The 12,878-nt window shown below is 46.9% G+C and overlaps 1 protein-coding gene across 1 annotated transcript in view; it reads right to left on the bottom strand.

Moving 5' to 3' along the window:
- Positions 1 to 3,590: 3,590 nt before the first annotated feature.
- LAMC1 (laminin subunit gamma 1) overlaps positions 3,591 to 12,878 on the bottom strand; it is a 67,487-nt gene continuing 58,199 nt past the window's right edge. Inside the window, exons 19-28 of the mRNA XM_041420646.1 lie at positions 10,689 to 10,894; positions 10,213 to 10,292; positions 9,750 to 9,887; positions 9,430 to 9,574; positions 8,944 to 9,093; positions 8,447 to 8,561; positions 7,904 to 8,103; positions 7,534 to 7,692; positions 6,939 to 7,038; positions 3,591 to 6,579 (exon numbers count right to left, since the gene is read on the bottom strand). Of these exons, the coding sequence (XP_041276580.1) occupies positions 6,323 to 6,579; positions 6,939 to 7,038; positions 7,534 to 7,692; positions 7,904 to 8,103; positions 8,447 to 8,561; positions 8,944 to 9,093; positions 9,430 to 9,574; positions 9,750 to 9,887; positions 10,213 to 10,292; positions 10,689 to 10,894 (1,550 nt within the window). The 3' untranslated portion in view covers positions 3,591 to 6,322. The remainder of the gene's footprint in view (positions 6,580 to 6,938; positions 7,039 to 7,533; positions 7,693 to 7,903; positions 8,104 to 8,446; positions 8,562 to 8,943; positions 9,094 to 9,429; positions 9,575 to 9,749; positions 9,888 to 10,212; positions 10,293 to 10,688; positions 10,895 to 12,878) is intronic.

Raw genomic sequence — 12,878 nt, 5'->3', positions numbered from 1 at the left:
CGTGACATGCTGCTCACTTCAGGCCTGACAGAGCAGGTGATTAACACTGAGCTCCTTGTCTGAGCCTCTGACACTGCCCAACAGCCTCCAGACACTCCAGACACCTGGAGCTGACTCACAGGGCTTTCCTCTGTGGCTGCTGGTGATCTCATGGGCGCAGCCAGCCCAAACACACCACATCTCTGCACCTCCCTTTGCCAACTGTACCTGCCCCTGCTGATTGAGTCAACTCACTTTTATAAACACGAGGTTTCCTTTTCATTTCGCTTGCTGGATATTAATACAGCTCCCGACAAGGACCACAGCTTCCCAAACGCAGTAATGGTGTGGTGGGTTTTGGCATCTGATGTCCTTTTATCTGGTTTTCATTACTAGTTTTCAGGTGAGATAACATTATTTATGGTGTTCCCATCAATTCAGCAGTTCCTAGGATCCACTCATACCTCCGAGGAGACAATCCCTTCTACTCTTAAGTAGATCACTTGCCCACGACACCACTGCTGTGTCCTTCCTACCTGCTGACACCCCTCTGCTTGGGAAGGTTATCTCCTGGTCCATAACCAGTTCCCTTAGACCTCACCCAGACCACATCCTTGGCTGACGTCTCTCCTGGAAAACCAGCCCTCCCCAGCAGGAAGCTTTTCCCTTATCTGTCTCGTCCATGTTATCCCATTTATCTCACCCTTGCCACCCCGCCTCTCACTCCACTTGTGCAAACAAGGCCGTGACAGCTCGCTCCTCAGTCATCTCTGCTATTGACTCAGATTGCTCTCACCCTGCCATCTGCCACTCTGCTTCAACAGGACCTCTGGAAACCACATACCATGAGACTACCAAGAATGTATTTCCTGGGGCCCTGATTTTCTAAACACATCAGATCTGGAATGAACAGCTGCCCACCACCCTCCAAGGAACAAATGTCCCACTGCAACCTATGGCAGCACCCTTTAGGAAAGGCCTCACACCAACAGGATTACCAGAGATGTTTTACCTTTTACAGTAAGCAAAAGTGTAAGCAAAGGGAGGCATAAAGAACAGCTGTGCTCATCAGACACTGCAATGAAACAGTTTTGTTTCACTAGAAAACCTGCCTTTCAATCTGCAACACAAGAAAAGTCCTTCTTGAAAATGTTTTATGTTCATTCCCAACAGAGCCAAAAAAGCTGCTCCTGCAGGCTCACAAGTTCATCAGTTGTTGAGGATGTGGCTGTGGCAGAATTAACTGCCCCAAAACCAGTCTGGAACAACATAGTAATCTAAATTTTTCTGGTGGTTGCTGGTGGAAAGTGATGGGTATATAAAAACCCTGGAATGATGGTTTTATTAATGTCATCAAGGGAGAAAACCCATTTTGTTGACTTATGCCAGATGAACACCATGATGCTGTGAGCCCTTGCAGCCCAAGTCAACCCTTGCATCCCCAAGCCTCCTCCTGCAAGGGCCCATCTGATCTGCCACATCATCCAGGAGGAAATCCTCTGGGATTTCCTCACAGTGTGGAAAATCAGTGACTGTGATGTGCTGGTAACACCAAACACCAGTGCAGCGATGGAGCCTGGACTTCAGTCTCTCCTCTGACATTTGGGTGCCCATGGAAAAGTCCTCCTGACAGCCAGAGGCAGTGGAGCAGAGATCCTGAGGCAGCAGCAGCACCGGGATGGGCAGAGGCAGGCGGGGATCACGCCGGCAGTGAGCAAGCGGGGCAGGGCAGGGCAGCAGCAGTGGCACAGCAAGGAAGTGCTGTCATGCCTGGCCTTGCCTTGCCTCTGCCCTGCCCAGCGAGGGCTGAGACAAACAGGGATGAAGGAAGAAGACATTGTCATCAAACTGCAATGAGGGGAACTGCCATTCCCCTCTCTGCCCCATGCCCAGCCTCCGTGGGATAACTTTGACATGGCATTCCTGATGTTTCTGGGATGGGGGGCACTGATAGTGTCAAGCCAGCAGCCAACTACAAAAAATAACTAACCAGAACGTGGTCCAACATGTCACAGTTGTAGATGGGGAGCACAGGACACTGCCAGCTCGATGTGACAGCTCTATGACCTCCTCCACTTCCTCAGATCCACACAAACACACCAGAGACATCTCCCTCCAGGCGGTTGTTCCCAGCGTTTTATAACCTGTAACCATATCCTGTCCTCCCCAGAAATGAGAAGAACCCAGCTGAGGTCTGTCCAAGCCCTCCCCACTGCCACCTTCTCACCAGGCCCCTTGGCCCCTGCCAGCCTCCTGCTTCTCCAGAGAGCACATGAGAGAAGATGGGGCTTGAACCTGGGCAGTGAGAAGAAACACAGGGAACGGAAGGAGAATAAAGGCTACCAGCTTGGTCACTGCTCAGCAAGGTGCCTCCTCACCCACCCTGAGTCAGGTACTGGCTACACTGAGCAGACAGTATCCAGGCAGGGCATCTCTGCGTGGGCTTCAAAATATTGGCACAAGAGTTCGGCAACCTGCAAGCCATTATCATGGTCCCTTGGAGCTGGGTCTGCTCCTCCCTGTAAGAGACTTCTGAGTATCTACTGAGGTCACTCTTACCTTGTCATCCTCCACATGAATGCAAGGCTCATCCTCCTTCAAGATCACCTCTGCACAATGCCCACAAAAACCTTCTGGAGATAAAAATCCTGAAGATGAAATAAAGGACACAGACTTGCTTCCTAATCTAAGCATTTTCTCCTCAAAATGGTAAGAGGCTCCATGTCAACTGACGGCCCATGCAAGGTCAGAACTGTCCCACCATCCAATTTTCTGCTCCCTGACTGCTCCCCACAATCCAGCTGAAACCTCAGCCAGATTTTACCAGCTGGGATTTGCTTCCCAAAAACATTGGCAAGGAAAAAAAAAAAACAACATATTTTAGAAAACAAATTCATTAGTGACAAAAGAAGAATGAAAGGTTGAAAGTACACAAACTGACATGCAAAAATAATAAGAATTTACCAGCTGAGAGGGGATTAGCTCTGATGCAAGTTAATGAGACCTGTGTGTTTTCCTCTCCTGAGAAAAATAACAGAAATCCAGCTGGAGCTGTTAAGACAAGTGTGAAAGCAGAAAACAGTCTAGTCTCTTATCACTGCAATCTGCCCTTAAAAATTTGCTTCATTCAGGCCAGGGTCTGGGAGACAGGAACAACAGAGCACCCAGATTTGTGGCAGTTCCCAGTAATTTCAGCTCCTTTATTCAGATTTTTTTTTTTCTTTTCCCAGGAGCCCTATCCTTTTCTACCTGTTTATAAAAAGGATTTTTCCCTTACAGGATAAATAAACTCCCCCCAATTCCTCCAGGCTTTCCAGGAAGACAGTGCTACTCCAACAGCATCAGCACCAACAACACAGTGTGTTTTTAAGCCCTGGAAAACCAGCAGCTTAAAATCCATCACAGCCAAGGCAGTGGAGCAGTGGACACAAGGAAAAACCATCATCCTTGTCATCTGTATCCCACCACATGCATTTCCAAGTTTCTTCTCCCTTTTTCCCATACCAAACCAGGTTGTCTAGGGAGCAAGAGGTGAATCTTGCAACCGAGACACATCACCATCGATATCCTACCACCAAAAATAAAGCAATACTCAACAGAATTCCCAGGTATAAGGGGTTACAAATATTCAGACTTTATTATAAATAAGAAATACTGTTTTATACATAAAAACTGCAAGTGTTGCATTTTTGTTCACCGCCCCAGACAGCAAGACCACAGATTAAGGCAAAAAAAGCTGGAGTGAAGGCACATACTGAGGGGGCCACAGTCAGGAATAAGGTGATGAAGGGATGTCACGTGTCACCCATGACACCCAGCACTCCACCAGCAGCTGTCACATCATCACATTACGTAAAGAAATAACTGGACTTATACAATGAATAATGGCTGTAATGCAGTACTGATTAACAGATCGCTTATAAAGATTTTTTTTTTTATTTAAAAATAAAATTCTGTTAAAAACGGCTTAAGAAAAAAAAAAAAAAAAAAAACAACACAAGAGAGCAGGAAACCTTAGGCCTGAGGTCAGCCAGGGCATGATGCACACATCTGCTCTTCTCACAGCCTTGGCAGAGGTGATGTGGTCACAGCTATCTTCCCAGAGCGACCCAATGTCCCTGTGCGTGCAGGCACAGGGAGCTCTCCTCCAGAGGTGTTTCCAAGCAGGAGGGAAATCCCACAGTCATTAAGGGAAGGGATACAAAAGCCATGCAGAGTTTGCTGGGAACAGCCCCTGCCCAGCAGCACTGTCTGCACCAAGCCTCCTGCCTTGCACAGTGGTAACAAGACGTCCCCAGATGCAGCTCTCTGACCACCTCAGCGCTGGTCTGGTCTCCCAACAGTGCTACAGCTCCTCCCAGCTCAGCTGCAAAGCCACAGCCCCTGTTCCACTCCTGGCACAGCATCCCAGGGGACAAGGGACACAGAACTGGGGGCTGCAGGCACCACGGGGAGCAGGGCTGGCTTTGGAGACAGGGCTGGAAAGCATCCACCCGACAGGCAAAGTGGTTATGGATGGGTGCTGGGGATATGGTAGAGGGAAGCAAGCAGGAGCCCAGCTAGGAGAAATCCCAAGTTTGAAGGGAATGATACAGAGAGAAGCAATACACAGTGCACCTGCCCCAGTGGCTACAGGGGAAAGCACATGGAGGAGGCCAGGCTGTGCCACTCTGGAAATCTGGCTGAGTATATTTACACACACATACACACACATGAGAGACTTCCTCACACTATAATCATGATAAAAAATGGAAAAAAAATCACATTCACACAAAAAACATAAATTTGAAATAATTAATAGCACCAGTGTGTGTCAGATAATAATTTCTTCCCCGCTACGCAAACGTACAAAGTTGCATAGTGTTTAAGGATAGATATATACTGGATCTCAGGGAAAGGGGGGAGGGATGCCAGGCTGGAGGCAAGGAGGAAGCTGCAGAGGATGCTCTTGTCTGGGAGCAAGGGGCTCCCCACCACTCCCACCCAGCACCAGCGAGCACTGCCTGGGGAGGGAGCCTGCAGGGAAGCCGTGGGAGTGGTGTAAAAGGCACAGCTGCCACCTGAGCCTGGCCTGAGGTCCCTGTGCTGTGGCAGCTTCATGGTGACTGGGAGATTGGGAGGCAAAAAGAAAGGAGGGCACCAGGAAATTCCAGCTCTTCCTCCCAGCTTTGAAACAGGCAAAAGGCCAGAGCAATGGCAGGAGAGATAAAAATCCCACTGTCCTCCTTCAGGAAAAAGATGGGGTGAAAAAAAAGACCTTTCCATTTCCATTCAAGTGCCCCCTTCCTTCCCCACCCAAAGACATTCAGCATGGAGGCCAGTGCAGCTGTCAGAACTCTCTGGATGGCAGCTCTCCTCTTCAGCAAGACTTGTCCTGCTTCAACAAACTCATTTGTCAGTCTGACATTCCAAGCCCAGAAAACCAGATCCTCTGGAAATTCAGTAGCAACAGATGGGAATGCAGCTCGTGGCTTCCACACTCTGACAATCTGGACTAGCCAGCAGGCAGCAGCTTTCAGACCAGACCCAAAACTTCTCCACGGAACAGAAATGGGGCTGGCAAGATCCACCACTCCACCAGTATCCCATCTTCCCAAAGAGCCCTAATCAGAGGCTGCCTTTTTCTCATAGCAATGCATCATCACAGAAAGCATTTCAGAAAGAGGCTTCAGCGATTTTGCCAAAGGCTACCAACACTGTTGGATTGGCCACTACCTAATGATAAAAAAAATAAATTCACAGGGTTAGAAGTTGGGAAGAAGGATCTGAATTGAGTGCAGCTATACTGGCCATTACAGTAATACTTTGGTAGCCATCCCCTTCCTTCATAGGGACAAAGAGCTCCAGGACTGAGGATTTTACAGTCAAAGGGAGAAGACAGGAGAGAAAGTTGTGTTAGTTTTGCCTTGCTGTATACAGCTCACATGGTTATTTCTGAACCACAGTATAAAGAGTCCAGAGCATCTCTCATCCTTGCACTAATCAAAGGGAAACTGTGTCTGAGGAAGGGGCAAAGGTGGAGTGCTCAGGAAAACAATCTATATAAAAAAAACCCTTTGATGCCCAAAGACGGATATTTAATTTGCTTCTCAAAAAACCCCAAAACAAAGAAACAAACGGAAAAAAAAAATCCCACAAAAAACCCAAACAAAACAAAACAAAATAAAAAAACCAAACCAACAAAAAAAAAAAACAAAAAACCTTTCAACTTATCCTGATTTGAAAGGAAACAGTGGCTGCGAGCAGCGAAGAGTTGGGGATTTGGAGAAGGTAATGTGTGTTAAGGCACTCCATGGCTGAACCACCGCTCACCAGGGCGATTCCCCCCACCCCCAGTGCACCCTTAGGGTTTCTCAATGGACGGGGTGTTGAAACAGCCAGATGGCAAGGTCTTCCTGATGTCTTCCAGGTTGCTAATGTCCTTCAGGATCTCTTCAATGTCCCTGTTGTAGGCCTGTATCGCATCATCTTGCTTCTTGGCTTCTCTCTCAAGGAAAGACACTTTCTGGTCCAGGTCACTTTCTTTCATCTGGTCTTTGGCACTGTTCAGGGTACCTTCAATTTCATTCAGTTTGTTCAAGTCCACCGTCTCCAGTTGCCCTGAAAAGCCAGAAGCAAACAGTGAAGTGCAATAAAACCCCTCTGACACAGGGGTGCTCACGCAGCTGAGCCCACAGCCATCAGGCCACCTCTAGAATCTCAAGCAGGACCAACCATATTGGTGACATCTTTACTGTCTCAACAAGTCTTCAGTTTGCTGAAAACCAACACAGAGCATTGCCAAACAAGCTCTGAGGCTACTCGGGAAAGAAAAAATCCCAAAGTCCTTGCCAAAAACACACAAAACCAATTTCAAGAGATCAACAGATCCATCTGGTTCCTCAAACAAAACTGGCAGGAAACCCAGCACACATCAGGAAAACACTCAAAGGCATACAGCACATTACAGCCAGTCCTACCTAGTTGATCCAACAGGTCATTAATGACAGTGAGCAGGCTGTTCACAGAGTTCTTAGCTTTTCTTGCATTGTCTTCTGCCTCCTGGGCAGCCTGTGAGGCCTGCAGGATATAAAAAAAACGAGAGCACAAAAAAGGTGTAGGGATTACAAAACTGTTGCTTCTCCTCTGCAGTTAGTCAGCACATCGCTGCCTTCTCACCCCAGGATTACAATCCTGCACAAAGATCTTTACCACAGGGCTGGGGATAAGACTGACAATCTTCAAGTAATCAGTTTTCTGAGTATTTCAGGGTGGAGATCCCTGAAAACTGAGCAGGATTTTGCAGTAAAGGGCAGGATGGAATCAATAGGGCTATACAGTCAGGTTTTAGCTATAATAAAAGGAAAAGCAGCTCTCAAATTCCAGCAGGGAGCCTATGCTAATGCACCAGAACTTGTCTCCTCTTCAGGCCCATTTAAAACTTGGAACAGTCAGAATACTGGCTGGACCCAGCGCTGTCTTTGTAAGAGGAGAGCAGGAGGAAAGCCTTCATTGCCAGGACAGCAGGGAGAAGGCAGCTCCTGGCCACTGCTCTCACCTGCCAGCAGCACTTACCTCATTGGCCATCTTCATATCCTGCTCAGCATCGGCCTGCTTCCGCTTCAGCTCCTTCTCTGCATCCTGCAGCTGCTTCATCATGTCATCCACTTCCCTGGCCAGTCCTGTCACATCAGCAAAGGTCTTGTCGGCTTCGGCTCTGGTAGCAGCAGCACTCTGCAGCCAACAGGTGGGAGAGGATGGAAAAAGGTGGTGAAGGGGCAGAACTTCCTTCAATCCTTCTCATCAAAACGCCCTGATTTCCTATCCTGCCATATTTGGCATTTGCAGTGGGGAATACAGCAGAGAGCACACGGGAAATACTGTAACAGGAGTTCATGCAACCCCACAGCAGGATCTCAGAGGGGGTGAGCTGCAGCAGACCCACCTTCTGAACGGAGCTGGCAATCTTCTCAGCATCATCTGCTCTGGCCTTGGCATCACGGGCATCGGCTGCAGCGTTGCCCAGTGCCAGCTCTGCCTGGTGAGTCTTGTTGTTGGCCTCTGCAATGGTCTGGCTGATGGCAGGGATCTTCTTCAGCGCCTCCTCGGCCGCCGTCTTGTTATCGTTCACCCGCTTGTCAAAGTCTAAGGGAGCAAAGCAGATCCTTATCGTGTGCTCCAGAAGAGCCGTGGGATGCTCCTTTGACCAAGCTACCCAAGGCTTGGCTGCCCTGACATTGGAGGGATGAAGAGCAAACTGGGGTCAGCTCTCCCACTGCACATCTTCTGATGCTAAATAAGGAAGTTTAAAGGAAATTTCCAGTCCCTGAAAATGCTTACACTTTTTCTTTAAAGAAAAACGAGCCAAAAGAACACACCCAACACTGAGATAAGGGCAGTAGCAGGGCCTCTTTAACCAGAATATCCTACTGCCAAGTGACTTGTCACACTGGAATTGAAGGATTCACTCCAAGTGCTTCCTCTTTACCTTTCAGGTTCCTGAGAATGGTATTGGCCTCCTGTAGTGTGCCACTGCTCTTCCGAGCAGCTTCTTCAGCCAGGGCTTTTGCTGCATCTGCTCGAGCCAAGAGCTGGTCTGCAGTCTGAGGAGACATGACATGTACCAATGCATTCCCACTTTCTGAAGGACAATCGTGCAAGTATATGAAAAAGCACTCTTAAGCCTCAAACAACAACACCATCCAGGAGAGCAGAGCTTCCTCTGAGACCAGATCAGTGTATGTATTTTGAGAATACTGTTCTGAACACAAAGTTGACACCACACCTGGCAAATATCTCCTATTTTCCCACACAGCTTCAAAGCCATTGCTTTTAACCTCTTTCTGCATCTCCTTTTTGGGGCCATTTTTCAGCATTCATAGAATCAATAAATAACACTAAGACTAAGACAAAATCATCTGCATCTGGCCAGTCTTCCTTGTTTTTTCCCCCAGGGAACAAAAGCTTGCACAAAGTGGTACTGACCTGCTGCTCTGTCTTCCCTTTCTCCAAGAGGTTCTTTACTTCTAGCTCCTTTCCTTTCATATCTTCTCTCAAGTCCTCGTAATCCTTTAGCTTCCTGGCAATTAGTTGATCCAGTTCTTCTGCTTCCTTCTTGATCTTATTTGCTTTATTCTGCAGGTGGAAATCACACACAGAGATTCCTGAATGTTAAGGAATTCCTGAACAGGTGGTAAATTTTGCCACTTCTACATTCAAGCCAAGACATCTGGCAAACATTTCAGATTTCTGTCTTTCAGAAACTGGGGGAGGTGGGGTTTATGTAGGTGGTTTTCTGCACTTCCATCTCCTGCATAAATGTTGCAATTGCATAAAAGCTGGATTATGCCTAGATGGACAAGAAACCCACAGAGCATTCTTATGCAGAGAACATTAGCAGAGCACATGTAAGGTACGGCAGCAACCCAGCAATCCCCAGGAAACAGTGCACATGATGGTGCCCACACGTACCTCTAGCCCCGTGGAATCCACAGTAGGCAGGCTGGTGAGATTAGCATATATCTGCAGGGCTCTGTTTCCAGCTTCCTCTGCCTCTGCAAGCACCTTGTTGGCCTGTTTCTCTAGGTCTCGAGAAATATTCCTTGCTTGATTGTACCTATAAAATCCCCAAGGATCCAGTTATGCAACAGTATTTTTTGTAGAACTGAACTTAGTAAGAAAGGCTAAGAAATCAAAAATCACCTCCCACAAAAATCCAAAGCATACAGAGGGTTGTCTTAGTTTTAAGTACTGCTCTAAAGTCAGGAAATAAAAGCAATTTTCTGACTCACTTCTGGTTGAGCTCATCAATATCAATTGCAGTTTGGTTTTCTCCAGCCAGCGTTTTCAGCAGCAGTTGATACGCTTCCGTGGAAGTATCATTTGCAGCCTTGGCTGTGCGAACAATCTCATCAGCTTCCTTTTTGTGCCTGATGATAAAAGAAAAATAATGCCATTAGATTTGTTAGCAAACAGTTTTTATCCTCAGTTCTTGATTATATTCTCTCTTACTTTTCCTTCTTTATTCCCCCAGATTTCCATTTGGGAGATGCTGAAACATTTGCAATGGAAGATGGTTGCCATGTCTGTCATCCATGTGAGCAATGTTTGCCCTCAGAGCTACACAGTCATCATCCCACAGCACCAGTCCCTTAAGCAGTAAAGAGTGTGTGTTTCCTAGCCAGCAAATGAAATTCTGCTTCCCCCTTGCAGAGAAGAGCAGGGCCCTGACACAGGCCACTTGCCACAGCCTACCTTTCTGCCAGCTTACGGGCCTCTTCTGCCAACTGAGTCATGTTGTTGGGGTCCCCACTTTGCTCTGGAGGTGTAATGGACTGGAAGAGAAAAAGAAAGGAAAAAAAACCCTTAAAGCTCTTTTTTCATATTTTATTTGTATTTGCTTTAAATATTTATTGTCATGATCTAAATGTTTAGAGATGTGTCTAACCTACTTCTCACTTCTCTGTATGTTTTCCTTAAGTCCATGCAGTTTCCACCACTGGTTACCCCTTGAAAAACAACAGTGCTAATACTTATTTAAGACTTTTATGTTGGTTTGGGCTAAGATACTATCTGTGACTGACAGTGGTGAACTTCCTTCATTGATTTCCCATGACCCTGATGCAAATTTACTGTGTGAGGGAGAGAGCAAGTGGAGAAACACACCAGAGGCACAGAAGGACAGGCTCTCAGCCTCTCCCAGCTGTGTGGGATGTCAGCAGCACACTCACCACGTTGTCAGCTGCCATCTTGGCCCTCTCCAGCATATCAGAAGCCATGCTGATCAGGTCCTCAGTATCCTCCACCCGCACCCGGGCCTGCTCCGCCAGGCTCTCCGTGTCCTGCACTGTGCCCTGGATGTTCCTCAGCCTGTTGAGCTGACTCACTAAGGTGCTGTTGATGTCTTTGAGACGGTCCATGAGGCCCTGATCTACGTCTGAAACACAGGACAAAAAAGAGAGGAAGCAAAATTAATTAGAGCAGGAAGAGAAGCTGGAGCAGCAGCTTAGCACAGCAGGCACCATGTTGGTAGGTTAATCCCCTACTGGAAGAGATTTCACAAGTCACTTACTTGAGATCAAAGTCATAATCAGAATGTGCACCAAACAGGAGAAATGAAAAGCCATTAACTGCTAATAAGACAATCCTGCTGGGTGTTGGAACTGACTCTGATGGGAGATTTTGTGTTCAGAATCATGTTTTACCTCTCTCATTCACTTAAAATGACAACAGAGCTGTTCCTCAATAGGTATGAAATGTCTGTTTGGTGAATTCTCTTTAGCTTATCTCCTAGAAATTGAGCAGGGATGGACGAATAGTGCAGACACATATTTTTCCATACTCAGGGCAACAATGGCTGCTCCAAAGAAAGACCTAAGGAGCTTCATACAGAGCAGCCAGGAGCTGTGTGGAATAGCAAACCCACTCCAAACTCTCCTCAAACCAAAGGACTGCCAAAAGCTGGCAGGATAGAGCCTTGGTTTTCACATATGTAGGACTTAAAAAGCACCCACACTTCAACAAATTTTTGGGCCATCAGGTAACTCCCCACAACACCATCTTAATAATGGAGGCATCAGAGCCTCCATTATGTATGTGCCTCACAACCAAGGCAGTTACTTTGGAAAAGCTGTGAGTGTTACCAAGAATTAAAGTGCATGCATAAGCCCACAGAACTCCAAAATTAAGACTGGTCAAATACCTTGACCTTGCAGCACATCGTAAGTATTGAACATGGACATTTAACACATTTCAAAAACACACCACCACAGAAAAACTGAAATAACTTCTTCAGGTGTGCACAGATTTTTGCAAGGGTACTTTTTATTGCATTTACCATGCCCTCTTATTAAGAGAAGAACCTGGAGCTGGGGAAGGGTTTGGAGCACAAGTCTCACGAGGAGCAGCTGAAGGAGTTGGCAGGGGTTGAGCCTGGAGAAAAGAAGGCTCAGGGAGGACCTTCTGTTTATCCACAACTCCCTGACAGGAGGGTGCACCCAGGGTGCTGGGCTCTGCTCCCACAGAACAGGGACATGATGAAAGGAAAAAACTTCAAGCTGTGCCTGAGGTTTGGCTGGATAGTGGGAAAAATTTCTTCACTTAAAGGGCTGTCCAGGGAAATGCTGGAATGACCATCCCTGGAGGGATCTGAAAGCTGGGTGGATGTGGCACTTGGGAACATAGGTTAGTGGTGGCCTTGGCAGTACTGGGGGGCAGGGAACAGTTGGACTTGATCTTAAGGGTCTTTCCAAATAAATGATTCTATGATTCCAAGACAGAGAGAGCAATCAAAAATTCCACCGCAAAACCAAATCCATTCCCTCATCTTTCTCCAATCCCCACCCTGCTATCCCCTTATGTGGGACTATTATCTAGGCAGGGATGCCAAGCAGGCAGTATAAATCTACCTCAGCTAAAGCTGAAAAAAGCTTAAGCAACCATTCTCATTGGCAGGAATCTTCCCAAGCAAATGCTAGCATTAGATGCATGTGAGCTTTTACCCAGCTTCACACAAAGGGGACAATTTTCCCAAAATGGTCTGAAATCACTGAACCAGCTCCCAGGGGAACATCTTTTACTGCAAAGTCAATAGTCTTCTTCAGGGCTCTCTTTTCCAAAACACACATCATCTTATACATTAAAGAGACCCTAAGGACAAACCACTGTCACAGACATGACAAACATCCTGCTCACAGACATCCCGTGGTGACAACACAAGAATCAATTTGAAACTGAGTTTAACAGGAAAAACAGCATTCTTCAGAATATTCTACCCTTTATGGTGGGATAATTAAGTTTGCCATCAGCATTTTGAAGCCTTCATTCTGATTGCTGATGACCAGAAAAACAAAAACTGCTTGAACTCAAGACGTTTGAGCAAATTTAAAGCATAGCAAGTATACTGGAAAGTTTTCTGCTTG

The sequence above is a fragment of the Onychostruthus taczanowskii genome, unplaced genomic scaffold (assembly GCF_017590055.1).
Source record: "Onychostruthus taczanowskii isolate IOZ18803 unplaced genomic scaffold, ASM1759005v1 scaffold65, whole genome shotgun sequence".
In the NCBI taxonomy this organism is placed as follows: domain Eukaryota; kingdom Metazoa; phylum Chordata; class Aves; order Passeriformes; family Passeridae; genus Onychostruthus; species Onychostruthus taczanowskii.
This window is presented reverse-complemented; position numbering and strand designations above follow the sequence as displayed.